General features: G+C 39.6%; 1 protein-coding gene across 1 annotated transcript; it reads right to left on the bottom strand.

Annotated features, from left to right (window-relative positions):
- Window positions 1-1,962: 1,962 nt before the first annotated feature.
- psmd3 (proteasome 26S subunit, non-ATPase 3) lies at window positions 1,963-15,834 on the bottom strand. Its single transcript, XM_028455290.1, has 12 exons — window positions 15,511-15,834; window positions 11,286-11,476; window positions 10,610-10,750; window positions 10,413-10,549; window positions 8,803-8,993; window positions 8,632-8,735; window positions 7,629-7,743; window positions 6,550-6,669; window positions 6,380-6,483; window positions 6,156-6,311; window positions 4,038-4,088; window positions 1,963-2,167 (listed from the first exon to the last, which is right to left on the bottom strand). Exons 1-12 carry the CDS (start codon window positions 15,671-15,673, stop codon window positions 2,090-2,092), a joined length of 1,551 nt encoding a protein of 516 aa, XP_028311091.1. The 5' UTR covers window positions 15,674-15,834; the 3' UTR covers window positions 1,963-2,089.
- Window positions 15,835-16,086: the final 252 nt, after the last annotated feature.

Genomic DNA, 16,086 nt, shown 5'->3' on the forward strand with positions numbered 1-16,086 from the left:
AAAAATACTTTCAAACTTGATTGATTTTACTTTAGTAAATTAAAATAATGAATTATTAATAACTTAATGCCTGAAAATGCGCCTGCAGAAAAACTTGAGTTTACTTCACAACTCAGTTTTATCTACCCACAAAGGCTACATATCTTTTTTTTTTTTTTTTTTCAAACAGTAGCTTTTTATTTGTGTTAATTGTGAAAAGGTGCAAATGAAGTGTTATGATTACCTCACAGATGTTTTCATAGTTATAATCCTGATTTATTCTTAGATTTCTCCTGCTGATGTTGGTTAAACATTTCTTTCTCCTCTGGTTCTGTTGGTAAACCATACATTTGACCTCCTTTTTCACAGCGACTCAGAATTAAGCGTTTATAGATTTTCAGAGATTCTTAGATAGGAAATGTTCTCATACTGGAAAATGTTTTATTGGAAGTACTGACACAAGCACTTACCTCATTGATTTTTATACACGTCTTTGTACTTTTTTACTGTATGGAAGAGATGCTCCGCCCCAAAAAAGTAACGTTTACTCTGAGTACATTTTAAGTGATCTACCTGTTACAGCAGTAACTTTACTTCTACTTTAAGTAAAACTGAATTCAAGTAACAGTACTTTTACATAAGTAGATTTTTTCTGTACAGTTTCCACCCCTGCAAGTTTCACTTTTTGAATAGAATTACTGAAATAAATCAACTTTTTTATGATACTCTATAGAGGCATATAAAGGCAGTTAAAAATCAACTCATAGGTATCACGATTGACATCGTTACTTTGAAAATTGAATCGCAGTATTTTTTTTAAATAGCAGGGGGCGCTATATATTTATCCCTTCTCTTGTCCAGCAGTGTACGTGGCGGGCGGAATCTGCTACTACTTTCTTTCTGGCCGCCATCTACTCTTAAACATGTTCATAAATGATTCCTTACCCCTTTAGCACCGAAAGAATATTTGTAATATTACGTGAATATCTGTAAAAGTCACGTTTTTGTATTAGCTCTGTCTGCTAGCATAGCATCTCTTCTTCACTGCTAGATTAGCTGCATGCCAACCGACCACTGGGTTACCAGCGCCCTCTGCTGGTCAAAACAAATATCTGACGTAAATCAGTGCAATCACGGGTTTATTTTAAAAGTCCAATTGTTAAGACACAAAATACATTTTCAGTTGCACTTTTAAAAAGAAAAATAACTATTATGTAATTTAAACCAGAATTTAAATGAATCGGCTTCTTCATTTGTATTATTCCTTTATTTATTTCAAGATTTATTTTTAGTTAAATTGCATTGTTTTGAATAGTTTACCAAGGGATTCTTTTGAAAATGAAAAAATAAATGGAAAATAGAACAGTATTTTCTAGTTTTCTTCCCAAAAAAATAAAGGAATATTTTTCATCCATCATTTGACGACAGTCCCATTTTGTAAAATAAATCGTGAGAGAATCGTATCGTGAACCCAGTATCGTGAATTGAACCGTATCGGGAGTTGAGTGAATCGTATTCTACATACATGACCAGCACCTGTAATAATATATATAGATATGTGAAAGTCAAAGATCACATTATACATCCTGTATACAATGATAAATGGACTTGATTTATATAGAGCTTTATCACCACTGAAACAGTCTCAAAGTGCTTTACATATCAGCTCATTCACCCAATCACTCTCACATTCACACACCAGTGGGACAGGACTGACATGCAAGGCACTAGTCGACCACTGGGAGCAACTTAGGGTTCAGTGTCTTGCCCAAGGACACTTCGACACATAGTCAGGTACTGGGATCGAACCCCCAACCTCTCAATCAGAAGACGACCCTCTACCACCTGAGCCACGGTCGCTCAACAGCTCTGAACCCTGTCTGATGCTGCTACAATACACATCAACACGGTTTTTAACCAAATTAATGTTGGCCTTAACTGTGTGTGTGTTTCTCCATCACTGTAAACAAACAACAACCAGGGGAGTGTAAACAAAAACAAGGTGTTTATTGATGTGAGGAACAAACAAACAGATCTCAGCTTTGAGGTCACAGCAGGACACACACACGCACACGCGCACACACACGCACACACACACACACACACAGGCTCATGGGAAACTGTCGTCATCATCTTCAGCCATTTCTTTGGCAAACTCCAAATCCTGCTGCTCACGCTCCCGCCGCTCCTACAGTGCATACACACAAATCAGACAGAGTGCGTTATGCTTCGTTCACACCGGATGCGTCACAAAATGTCCGTACATCCAGATTATATACAAAGTCAATGGATAGATGCATCCCAGATGCAAAATCTTTCCTGTGCGGGAAAAGTGCGATCTGCAAGTCAAGTGCGTTAGCCGTGCGAGCGTGCTCCGATTTTACGCATATCCGCATATTCGCAAAAGTTGAAAATATTGAACTGCTGCGACTGTTTCACATGACAAAAGTCATTCAGAGTCTGTGTTGATGATGACGTCACATCAACACAGACACCGGTCTGTTCACCCATTCAACCATCTGGAGCTGTAGGACACGCCCTTTATAACCAGGACTAGGAAGGATTAGGTGTGGAGGAGAATCAGCGAGGATGTGGTAGTAGCAGGTAAAAGTTCTCTCTGTAGCACTGAGCTAGCAAAGCATTAGCCACTAATCACACCGGCTTTTTTCACTGGTGGTTTATGTTTATGAGAGGAGAAAAAAAGGTGATGAAACTCAAAGAGTTGGATGTGTCGCTGGTGGGCGGGGCCTCGCTTCAGATCCTGCGGACCCTGCGGTACGTTTCGTGCGGCAGACGCGTCTGGTGCCACAGAAGACGCATTCGGTGTGAGTGCACCATCAGACAGGGTTCAGAGCTGTTGAGCGTAGGGGTCCCTAACTTTATAATTCTGCTCTCCAGTTTTCAGCAAAGTAGGGAGAGTTTGTTGTTTTTTCCTTTTTTAATCTGTACCGTCATAACAATTGTTGCACACTTGACACTAAAGAGACTTCCAGACGTGCACAGGTTGTTTTAACTATATTTTTAATCTGAATACCCCAGAAACACATTCATCACCCGCACTGTCTATTTAATACTGGCGATCTGCTCAGATGCTCCTGTCTTTACCTGAGGACCCGTCACTCTTTAGCTGCCCCCGATATAAACAGTTCTTCAACCAGACGTAGCGTGTAGCGACGTCTGGTTGCTACACGCAACCCCCCCCCCCCCCGTCCCTCCTCTGGCACGGTAGCATGGACGTGATCACCAGCTCAACTCGGTTCCCACAGACAAACATATCACAACATTAATTTATGACACACGTGTGGCATTACGTCATCATTAAGCGACTCTGTGTTTGTTGTTGACAGTACATGCTGTTAATTTCATATCTTCTGTTGCTAGGGTAACTATACATCAACATTTACCCAGACACATGCTCTTTTCACGGCTGGATTATACAAACAGACTGGGTTTCCCAGGGCCCCTGAACACAACGTGTTAATTTAAATGACTGTAACTCGTCTCATATTTGCTCTATCGGAGAAATTCCACCAGTTTATGAAAGATAAGAAGTTGCTCTTTACAGCCAGTGTCGGTAAATTGCGGTAATTTTACTCACACGTAACAGAAACATTAAAGATGCCGCTTTGTTTTGACGAAATCGACAAAAGGAACAGAGAGAACCAAGTGAGTGAGAGAGAGCGAGAGATTAAAACAGACCAAATATCAGTGGATTTATTAAAAATGAAAGACTCTGATGATAAAAACCACCATGAATCAAAGGGATTTCAAAACAAAGGAGGAAACTGAGCCTATAAAGGTAAGATCAGTTTAATTTATGGATCAATAAATGTTGTTCTGCTTTTGTGGAGCTAGTCTTTGTGTACAATAATATAAGTGTAAATAGATGCCCTTCACCAAAACCAAACTATACTTTTGTTTTATTCACTAAATTTGTCCCTCAGAGAATTATTAATTTAAAAATTTTCTGATAAACTGACAGTCGCTCGCATACCACACAATCCCCCTATGCTGGGAAATATTCCTGGTAAGAACCAGGGTTACTGTGTGTGTGTTACCTCTGCTGACTCCAAGTCTTTGTTGTAAGCTTTAGGAGGAAACCTCATGGCCTGTAAGAGAGAGCAGCAGTTAGCCTCAGTGTGTGTGTGTGTGTGTGTGTGTGTGTGTGTGTGTGTGTGTGTGTGTGAGAGAGAATAATTCATCAAAGGCTGATCCATATTTTCTTTTTTTTCTCACTGACATTAAACACCTTGAATGTTTTAATCTTATTTTATTGTGAAACAATAGAAACATGTTTTAACTGCACATGAGGTAGTTCTGTCTAATATAAATAAAGTTTAGAACATTGTTTAAAATATAAATATCACTTCCTTTAGTCTTTCATTTTAAAAACAAACTAAACGTGTCCAACACTGCAGAACTGTTTTCAGCTCTTTGACTAAAATAAAGTGCACAGTCAGCAGTATTTAGGTTTTACTAATAAAGAAAATCACAGGGTTTGAAGTAGATGATCAAATAATAATTTACTAAACATCTTAAAGACTCATTAAAGTGTAGAGCAAAAAAAAAACAAATGTCCAGATGCAGCAGCTTTGTGGATATTTAAAGATTAAACTAAAAATTACAGCTACAGAATAAAAGCTCCAAAAAGTCAAACATTCTAGAAAATAAATAAATAAATAAATAAATAAAGTGCAGCATGTGGAAAATTTTCAAATGTCAGCGTGTAATGAGTAAAATTAACATGACACAGGTTTGAGCTAACAGTGGCTAACAGAACTGAAAGACCTAACAGAGCTAACAGAGCCAACAGTAGCGAACAGTAGTTAATAGAAATAACAGGGACCAACAGTGCTCACAGGGGTAACAGTGGCTAATATAACTATCAGAGCTAACAGAACTAACAGTAGCTAATAGAACTAACAGTAGCTAATAGAACTAACAGTAGCTAACAGAACTAACAGAGCCAACAGAACTAACAGTAGCTAATAGAACTAACAGTAGCTAATAGAACTAACAGAGCTAACAGAGCCTAAGAGTGCTCACAGGGCTAATAGAACTAACAGACCTAATAGAACTAACAGAGCTAACAGTAGCAAACAGAGCTAACAGTGGCTAATATAACTATCAGAGCTAACAGAACTAACAGAGCCAACAGAGCTAACAGAACTAACAGAGCCAACAGAGCTAACAGAACTAACAGAGCTAACAGAACTAACAGAGCTAACAGAACTAACAGAGCTAACAGAGCCTAAGAGTGCTCACAGGGCTAATAGAACTAACAGACCTAACAGTAGCTAACAGTGGCTAATAGAACTAACAGAGGCTAATAGAGCTAACAGAGCTAACAGTGGCTAACAAAGCAAACAGTGGCTAATAGAACTAACAGAGGCTAATAGAGCTAACAGAGGCTAATAGAGCTAACAGCAGCTAATAGAGCTAACAGCAGCTAACAGAGGCTAATAGAACTAACATACCTAATAGAACTAACAGAGCTAACAGTAGCGAACAGTAGCTAACAGAGCTAACAGAGGCTAATAGAACTAACAGAGGCTAATAGAACTAACATACCTAATAGAACTAACAGAGCTAACAGTAGCGAACAGTAGCTAACAGAGCTAACAGAGGCTAATAGAACTAACAGAGGCTAATAGAACTAACAGAGGCTAATAGAACTAACAGAGGCTAACAGAACAAACAGTGGCTAATAGAACTAACAGAGGCTAACAGAACAAACAGTGGCTAACAGAACTAACAGAGGCGAATAGAACTAACAGATCCAATAGAACTAACAGAGCTTGCAGTAGCGAACAGTAGCTAACAGAACAAACAGTGGCTAACAGAACAAACAGTGGCTAACAGAACAAACAGTGGCTAACAGAACAAACAGTGGCTAACAGAAATAACAGTGGCTAACAGAAATAACAGTGGCTAACAGAAATAACAGTGGCTAACTGACTGGCCCTTTGCTCCTGCTAGCTTTAACTTTAACATAATTGCTAGCTTCAAATGCTATAAACTCAGTGGTGGTTATTAAATGGTGAATGACGTCATGTTTTATTTACAGCTCCATCACCACTACTTATTATTATTATTTACATGTTACATTAATTATTAACTGCGATCCTTTGTCTATGACTACTATTGATCACTAATAATGATTGATTATGTCCTACCTTCACAGACATGTTGTGTATGTCCAGGCAGAAGGAGATCCTCTGGTGAAAGGCCAGCTGAGGTTCTCTGGTACCGTAGATGTCCATCGTCTCCTTGGACTGAACAAATCCTTTCTCATGGTTGATGCTGGCCTCGATCACACCGTCACGGATCGCCTGGAGCACACACGCACTGTGAGTGTTTAACATCTGCTCACATTACTAACACAACAAAGCTCTGTTACCTTAGCAACAATGAACTCAGCGTCCTCAGGACTGTCCAGCTGTAGCTTCTGAGCGATGTCAGCCAGAGAGATACGAGAGTAGGACAGACTGATCATCCTCACACCTACACACACACACACAGGTGTTAGCCAATCAGGGCAGAGAACAGGCCGGTGTCTGATTGGCTCACCTGTCTTGATGACGTTGTGTCTGAGGCGGATGATGAGTGTGTACGTCCCGTCAGTCTGAAACTTCTCCCCGAACTGATCCAACACCTGATTGAACTTAGACAAGTTTCCTGTTCTCACCGCTGGACACACACAATATATACACTTTATACACAATATTACACAAATAGGGATGGGCGATATAGACTAAAACAATTATCTTGATCATTTCTGGTATTTATAACGGTAATGATAATCACGATAAATAAAAACAATAAATAAATAAACCAAATCCCAACTTAAAGTGTAAACGGGTTCTTTATAAACAAATAAATTTAAATACATTAACAAAAAACACACTCAGAGCTATTTTATACCATATATTAGTGCATGTGGGTCACTATTAGTATTATATACAATTCATTTGTTATGAAATTATTTTCTTAAAAAAGCACATTTTTACAGTTTAATATAAACCACAGCTGCTGAATTGTTTCTTTTATATCTGATAATGAGTTATATAAAGTTATGGTTAATAAATATATCTTTCATTTCCTATAATTAAAGATGATCAGACTGATTATTTAATAATTCAGGATATTTAGGTGTAATAATCACTACAGTCACTCATGGGACCAGCTTTGTCTATGAACTTCTGAAATATAATTAAAATATTGCGTTTCACAAGTAGAGACAGATGAATAGTGAGGTTAGCTTAATGCTAACATTTATTTCACACAACGTTAGCTTTTATTCTCCATATAAGTGTTAAATCTGACCATGAACAGTAAGACGTGAACTTTTTACTGGTTAATGTTAGCTCTTAGACCAGTCTGTGGGTTAGCTTAGCTTAGTTATCTTTAGTCTAGTTTCTAGCTCATAATCGTTGCTGCGGGTTCATCTGTCAACATGTTTGTAGAACTTTATGTAGATCTGGAGCAGGATCGTGAAGTGGTTCACTTTGTTGGATGGTCGTCTGGTCTGAACCAAGTAGTGATCTATGATGTACCGCTAAACGGCAGCTTCAGGTAGGCCATGACGAGCACTGCTGTCTGTGTGTGTGTGTGTGTGTGTGGGTGTGTGGGAATGGTGGAGGACTGACCCTGAGTCAGCAGGAAGTAGGGCATTAGGGAGCGTTTGAGTGAAGGTTGTCTGAACTGGAGTCTGTCAGGAATCTCTCCAAGAAGAAGCTCCACCACAATCAACAGCTTATGAACCTGGACACGTTACACATCAACATCATCATCCACAGTACAACTAGGGCTGTTATTTCAATGCATTAATTTCGATTAATTAATTACAGGAAAAAAATAATGCGCGAAAAAAATAATGCCAAACCGCATGGAACCGTTCTCATTTTAAGAGTTCTTGGTATAGCCATAAAACTGATGCACAGACTATAATAAGACAGAAGACTGAGATCTGCTCAGCTTCGCTTGCGTTAATTTTGGCTTATAAAAACACCGGATGGAAAACTAAAGCCTAGTTGTTGTGCAAATTGTGCGAGAAAGAGTTTGTCTCATCACCGAAGCTTTGTAGCCTCCGCTAGCACCTCAATGCTAAACGTAGTCGCTAGCACGGACAGCTAGCCGACAGTGCTAACTGCTACATGCAACACACACTTTTTGACAAACGAACAAACTCACGTGATAAATATTATTATCTGAAAGAGAGAAAAGTCAACACGTTCCGTGTCAGTAAAGTGTTCTTACTGTTTATGAAATGCTAACTTATAGCTCTACATAAGACGTTTTATATCACTTCTATGTTCTATTATTTAGAGATTGACTAAAGTTCACATCAATACGACATGTAGCCTTTGGAAGTCGTCTCACATATAAAGGAAGGTAAAAATCTTTCTTTTATATCAAATTAATGTTTTGATCTGCCACAATAATATCATTTAAATGAAATTACCTCAAGTTGAGGGCGTTTCTCAGCAATTTCAGGTGCAATTAAAAAATAGATGAATTACATTAATTAATTACGGAGCATGATTGATTAATCACACAATTTTTTTAGTCTCCTGACAGCACTAGTGACATCACCACCACCACCATCCTCACACTTATTCACACTGCACAGTAAGTATATAGCGTACGTACGGTTTGTTTGAAGCCCACTGCTGTGTGTTGTGGAGCTTTCCTCAGGGCGTTGGTGAGAGTCCTGCGAGCCTCAGTGTATTCCAGCTGAATGGCTTTGATCCTCCCTGTAGGAGGTCACATGACAGGCAGGTGAGCTCCCAGCCGCAGACGCACGCACACACGCGCACGCACCTGTGTAGTAGAGGTAGCGGGCCCACTCGTTGTTGTTGGCGAGCTCAGGGAACACAGACTTGGACACAAGCTTCTCGGCCTGGTCGTAAAGGTTGAACTCCAGGTAGTTCCTTAGCAGCAGGTTGAGGAGCACGGCCTGACCGTCAGCGTCATGACGCAGCGTTGCTGTGCGCAGACGAGTGTGCAGAAAGCTGAGGAGAGGACAAACACACTCAGGACTAAACTCTTCCTACCAAGACCTGCCAAGAAACATGTCAACAGTTAAAATGGTCGCCATAGTTTAGTCATCATAAGGATGGAAATCCTTGTTTTAATCAGAAATAAAAAAGAATTGAAAAAGTGGTAAAAAGGGTTTAAAGTGTTAATATTGGAACAATTAGTTTAAACTGGCAAATAATGGGCATGATAAACAGTGAATGCGGTTAAATTGGCAAAAATAATGATGAAATATGGTGAAAAGAGGTTAAAAGTGACAATAATGAGTCAATATATGTGTCATTAGGTGGAAAAGGTTTATAAGTGCTGAACATGTTTGGAAAAGACATTGAAATGTGATGGAGAAGTGTCAGAAATAGAAGTAATGTAACATTTTTGATACCACGGGAGAAAAGACCAAAAATTAGAAGTATAATTTCCTTTCATAAAGTTGACAATACAAACTATGAACAGTATACAAAGTATGTTTAAATTAAGTGAAATGTAGCACAACATTTAACAACCCTGTTTTCTTTTTTCCAAGTTCCATAGATCCGAGAATTGGATTGATTTTTTCAACACCCCTAATGGTGAGTTTGGTGGAGTTGCAGAAAAATGGGGAAAAAATAAGCAAAAATTGGCTCAAATTATTGAGAAAATATTCTTAGTTTCTTGGCAGCACCTGGGGACCCCCTCCCAGTGTCTCACAACTCGGGGTGTGAAGAAAAAAAATCGATTTCACGATATATCGCGATTTTTTTGGGTGCCAATTTAAAATCGATTTTTAATTTAAAATTTTTTTTTTTTTTTTTTTTTTTTTAATATTTAATCAATGTTTGTGTATTTGTGCAATATTTCAATGCTTTCAATGTGTAGTAATGGTTACTTGAGTGTGTAATACGTGTAATATTTATGTATGTACAGACATTTTATTTTTATATAATCTGTTCAGATCAGTGTTTAAACTGATACAATAGAATTAATTATGTATTTCTTATTTTTGTGTATTATCAGTAACTCAGGGTGATTTATCCTTAATGTTCTCACTTACAGTTGTTACAATGCTATCATTATGTTGTCATGGTTACTTTGAGACTTCTACACAGTAGTTTTAGTGAAAAGAAACTTGTTGTACTTTATTTTATGATGGCAGTGTGTGAAAATTTTTCGTATAGAGAGAATTTTGATATTAACTGGGTATAATATCGTGATATCGTATTTTGACCCAAGTATCGTGATACGTATCATATTGCAACATCCTTGCCAATACTAACCCTTACTCACGACCCCCAATGGGGTCATGACACCATCTTAGAACACGTCTTTGTTAGCAACACAATCAGAGAGAGGTCACAATAAGATGTTAATGTTTTTGTTTTTCAGATTAAGATGAAAGTCTGTGTGTGTGTGTGTACCTGCGGATGGTGTCCAGCTGGTTCTGGAACTCATACACTCTGGCGTGGTAATAGTAACATTTTGCCGCAACCAGATCCAGAGCTCTGCGGTTTTTGGAGCCAATCTTCTGCAGCAGGTCGTCAGATACTTTCTGAGCCTGAAACGTGGATCTGGTTTAGTCGTGTGGTTTATTAACATGTGAGTGTGTACCCCTCACCTCTGTGTATCTCTTGGTGTTGGTCAGATGAACCACCAGCAGCAGCTGAAGATAAGCCTCCACCTCGGGCAGCAGAGGAGTGTTGGCTGCCTTCCCCGTACGAGGACGGAACTGGAAGTCTCCATCTGTCGTCTCCATCGGCTGCAACATCAGAGACAGAGAGAAATCCTCTGAGTTATTACACACGCACTCACACATTATTTATTCAGTTTATTAGCCTATAGCTAATTTTTAATTCTAGTGGAACTTTTATATTTATTTAGTATTTATCAGTGTCCTTGTTTAAAGCTGTAATTATGCACTCTGAACACTACACATACTGTCTGTTTAAAAAGTAGTTCAATAAAAATACAGATGTTTTCCCTAACAGGATGAATAACCGTGATTACAATATTGAACCAAATAATGGTGCAGCCCTAGAATTGAGTGAGTAGATTTAATCAGATTGGCTCTTTATAACTAACTCACATTACTTTGTTACATTCTTTAAAGTTGATTTGTTTTGTTCAAATAAAAGAGCTGAAGGGTTTTTAGCGTCACATAACCCTGTTAGTTATGAAATAAAATAAGGAATAAGAATCATTTAGTGTAGCCCTACTCTGATCCCCTGTGCTATAATCAATATGGTTATTGATAGATAATGATTGATCTGTGACCGTTTCCTGATAATTCTGACCTCCTCCAGGAAGCCCAGCAGGAACTCTCTGGTGACGGCGTTGTTGGTGAAAAACCCAGTGAAGGCTTTGTTCAACACGTTGGCGTTGAGGCGACGGCTGGTGGACGGCAGTGCTCGCAGGGCGCGCAGCACGAAGCGCGGCTCCTTCCCCGACACGGCTTTCTCAATCTGCTTCACGTGCTCTTTGATGTCTGAGAAAGATGGGGGAGGGGTCAGAGCCAATCAGCACAAACACTTTAGCCCAATATAAAGAAGGATTGTGAAAAATGTGAAACGTCAGGAAAACCGGGATTTTCAGCTGATGTGCAACATTAGCTTTAGCAGCATTAGCTTTAGTAGCATTAGCTTTAGCAGCATTAGCAGCTCACTCGGTCTTTCTGCCTTGGATGCTGATGCCACGTTTGGGCAAAGAATATATAAGGATTAAACTAGGGCTGTAGTCAACCAACATATAAGCGTAATGTGCCTGTGTTTTTTCACCGTGTCAGGATGGCCGAGTGGTCTACAGCGTCTGACTCAAGGATTCTTCCTTCTGCTAACGTGGGTTCGAATCCCACTTTGATATTCATTTTTTAATTTTCACATATTTAACGCCGCAAATTCCACCTTTAAAAATACATATACAAAAAAATAAACATTTTCTACACATATTTAACATTTATTCTTTGTTAAACGTTTTCAGAGCTCTACTCTAACTTTCTCAGTTGGTCGCACACCTTTTTTTTTTCAAGCCATGCATGCTGATCAATAGTTGACTTAACTGGCGTAACTTAGTTGAATGATATTTGCAAAATGTTTTAATGTCAATATTAAGTTTTCAAGCAGTGGCTGAAATAACAGGTCATTTATTTTATATAATTTCAAAAGACGTAACAAAAATGTTTTGAATAACATGGCTCGTTATCTGCTTCTGCAGAGCTTGATGACAACACATTGGTTTCAACCAGGTGTGTTGGAGCAGGGACACATCTAAAAGTCTCAGGTCCTTGAGGACTGGAGTCCAGCACCCCTGTAATTTATTTTATTTTTATTTATTCAGTTTATTTCCAACATGGTTGCATTCACAGAAGTTTTGTTATTTTTTTGTTTTTTTTTGTTTTTTACATGCCGAAAAAGAAGACGAGAGAAGCAGTTTGCTTATCCAAGTCCCGTCCCCTGTTTTGTACACAGAAAATTTACATCAAAGCTCGTCTCTCTGGTCAAACAATCTTAGGTTGTTCTGAACACAATTTCATTTTTTTTTTTTGTCCTTTTTTATGTAGGATGTATTCTCATCTGTAGTCAGTGTTGTCTTTTTTCATTCCTCCTCTCCATCGTTGTTCGTGTCATCCTTGTTCCCTGCAGATTTCATTCCCCGACTTTGTTTACGTTCCTCCAATTCAAAAGAAAACTTTGTCTTTCGAAGTTCCTTGTTTTGTCTCTGCATCAAGGTTATTCTAGCTGTTAATAGCTATTGACAGTGCTGTGTTTTCCAATGTTAGATTTAACCCTTTCTCGTATAAACACATTACTATGTCTTAGGTTATAAGCAGTAATTTAAATGTGACCCAATAAGGGAAGAATAGTTTATCTTCAGTGTTTTGGTATGTAGTATTTGTTGTAATTTCCATAGGATGTAGTTCTGTTTTCAATGTTTTGTCCTTAAGATGTTTTTTTATATCATGTATTTATTTTTTTTGCATGTGTTTGCGTATGTTTCTGGGTGGATGTTGTTGTTAATATTAAATATTGTAAGTATTGGTAAATGGTCGGAGATGTCATTTATTAATATTTCATCTATCATTTTGGTTAGGTTCTCATTAAATATGTCTATTTTGCAATCAGGAGACAAACAACAGATTAATATGTTCTCTCCCTTTGGTCTCGTTATTTTTACTGTTACACATTAATTCTCCATTTCATTAAAGATTAAGATTAAATCGGGGCTTTCACCTTTAATTGGCCATGTAATGATACTACATTAATGGAATTTGTCCTCTGCATTTAACCCATCCCTGAGGAGCAGTGGGCAGCCATTTTGCGGCGCCTGGGGAGCAGTTCGGGGTTAAGGGACTTGCTCAACATCCCATGGTGATGGCCCAGGTGAGGCTTGAACCGGCAACCCTCCGATTACAAGCCCACCTTAACCACTAGGCCACCACTCCTTATCTTTTATGTATAATGCCTTTTATCGTAAAGGTCATACCTTTTTGTTCATTTAGCCAAGTTTCTGACAGTGCCACATTGAATTCAGTCTCCGAAAAGTAAGCACATTCTGAGTCTTGTTTCCAGTGTTTATATAGATCTGGGTCCATGTCCATGATTACCATCAGTAATGTTGTTGTTTAGGTGGATCCTTCGTATTTTCCCAAGTCTTCCATCATTTTGATGAAGATTGGTTTTCCGTTCTCTTCTCCCAGTGGTGTGATATAAGTCCTGCAGTTTCTTGTCCACGTCTTCAGAATTTTTCCTCCTTTTTTTATTTGGCGTGCCTTCCATGCGATGCTTGCGTTTTGTTAGGTGTTCATTCATGAAAACCTTCGTTTCTTTCAATTTCTTGCCTTGCTTCAATAGTTCTCCTTTAAATTTCAGATTCGTGAAGGTGATTTTTACAGCTCTAGTGTCATCACGCTTTGGCAAGAGTTGATGTTGTTAGGGTTCAGGACAATGTCCTTTGACTCCAGGTAATCAATGACCTGTTGTTCAATCGATTTTGTGTCTTCGTCACTCGCTTCCGTTGTCTGTCTCAACCTGGGTGCTATCTTTAGGCCTATAATGACGACATCTTTCTCTCTTTCCTTTTGTTCCAGCTTTTCAACCCTCGCGTTTAGCAGTTTTATCTCTTCAGCATTGTTTACATTCTGTTGTTCCAGTACCTTTACTTCACTTTGAAGGCTTTCCCGTGATTTTTCCAGCGTCTTTTCCAACGACTTTATCTCGGCTGTGACCCGTGCAGATAGATCGTCTTTGATAGACGATAGATCGTCTTTGATAGACGATAGATCGTCTTTGAGGTTTCGTATCATCTCCTTGACCTCTTCCAAACCCGGATCAGGTTGTGTATGGCCTGCAGGCGGTTTTTTCACCATTTTTCTTTTCGTCTTGGGCCCAAGTTTTATTTCTCAGGCTGTCTAGCTGCAGCTGTAAGCTGTTAATCTCCCAAGGTCGTGTTATCGGAGTGAGTGAACACACGTCCTTTCTCTCCGAAGACCAGAGACACATTCTGGTCCATCAGTTCTGGTCTTTCCTTGCAGGTTCTGATGAGGTCCTCCTCTTTGGTGTGGAATTGTGTATGCGCTGCGCGTGTACGCTCAGCGCGCTCTCCACCCCACATGCACTGTCACTATACCCGGTGAGCTCAGCGTGCTCCCCCACCCTACCACCCTTCCGATCGCCCGCCCTACGTCCGCTCGTCGTGCCCCCCATGCACGCTGTTGCTCTGTGTGCCCAGTGTGTGTTTGTCCCAATGTCCGTGAACGCAGCACGGACCATGTCTCTCCCTAGTGTTGGTGACTCAGCAGTGTGTGAGAGACAACAGAATGAAGAAGTTTCCTCCTTTTGGATTTTCACTCTCACAGATGCGACCAGACAAACTTTTTTACTCGCACACACTGAAAAAATAGTCAGATATGCGACCAATTTACTCACAGTCTCGAGCCCTGGTTTTATTTTTTTATTTGTGATTTTAGTTTTCATAAAGTGGCTGTAACAAAAGCAATTTCCCCCTGGGATTAATACAATTATTCAGATTTTTTCCTGGGTTAGGATTAGAGCTAAAATAAAAAGGTTAGCGGGGTAGCTAAAAATAAATGACAAAATAAAAATGATGTAACTTTAAGTCACGTGGTGCACCTATCACGTGACCTAAACTGGCCAATGAGGGACGCTGCGTTGTACGTACGGATAAACTACCAGTCTATTGACACGTATTACGTACTCATAGTCACTGCCAAACCATAAAGTGTCAGTGACGTCACACTACGCGGTGTCTGACGTTGCAGATTTTGACAAAACACAAATTAAAACAATACTCAGATCTACAGAGAAAACGACACTCATTGTTACCACAAGTTATTGTTACAATAAGGTTTAACATCTTGGGGATGTGTTAAATGGCTAAAGTTTGTGTTGTCAGCGTCATTAGCTACCGGTGCTAAGCGTTAGCTGCTAATGCTAACAGAATAACCGGCTCCAGTACCGGAGCTTGGACAGGTCCAGCCTGCAGCCCAGCACAGGCTTGCCTTACCGTCCAGGGTCAGGCTGTCCTGCTCTCGGGGAGGTTTGGCCGCTGGGCTGGTGTTTTCCTCCGACATCTCCACGTCCTGGAGCTCCGGCTCCTTCGCCTCCTTTGGCTTCTCGGCCTTGGAGTCTTTGTCCCGGGCTCGGCGCTTAGCTGCGGTCTCCTTCATAGCGACGGGCGGATGTCCGTGTGTAAAAGCAGAGATCTGAGCGGGTGTAGTGGGATAATGGAGCTGCTACAGCGGGCACACGGTCAGTTAGTGTCCGTTAGGAGAGCTGCGATGACTGGGCAGGAATTCTTCTTGTTCTGCGACTTTTCCAAAGGTTAGCAAAACAAGGTTGGGGGCTCTACCGCCACCTAGAGCCGTTTAGAGAGAGTTACGACAACGGAAGTACAAAATGCTCGACCGTCACGTGATTTATGTGGATACAAATAGTATGAGTATATATATATATATATAATCCACTAACATGCACACATTAATGGGTTAGCTAATAATAATAATAATAATAATATCCAATATGATTATCTAAATGCCTTACCGTTCAAAAAAGCATCACAAACTGTCTAATCCGCTCAGCA

Source organism: Gouania willdenowi, chromosome 8 (genome assembly GCF_900634775.1).
Source record: "Gouania willdenowi chromosome 8, fGouWil2.1, whole genome shotgun sequence".
NCBI lineage: Eukaryota > Metazoa > Chordata > Actinopteri > Blenniiformes > Gobiesocidae > Gouania > Gouania willdenowi.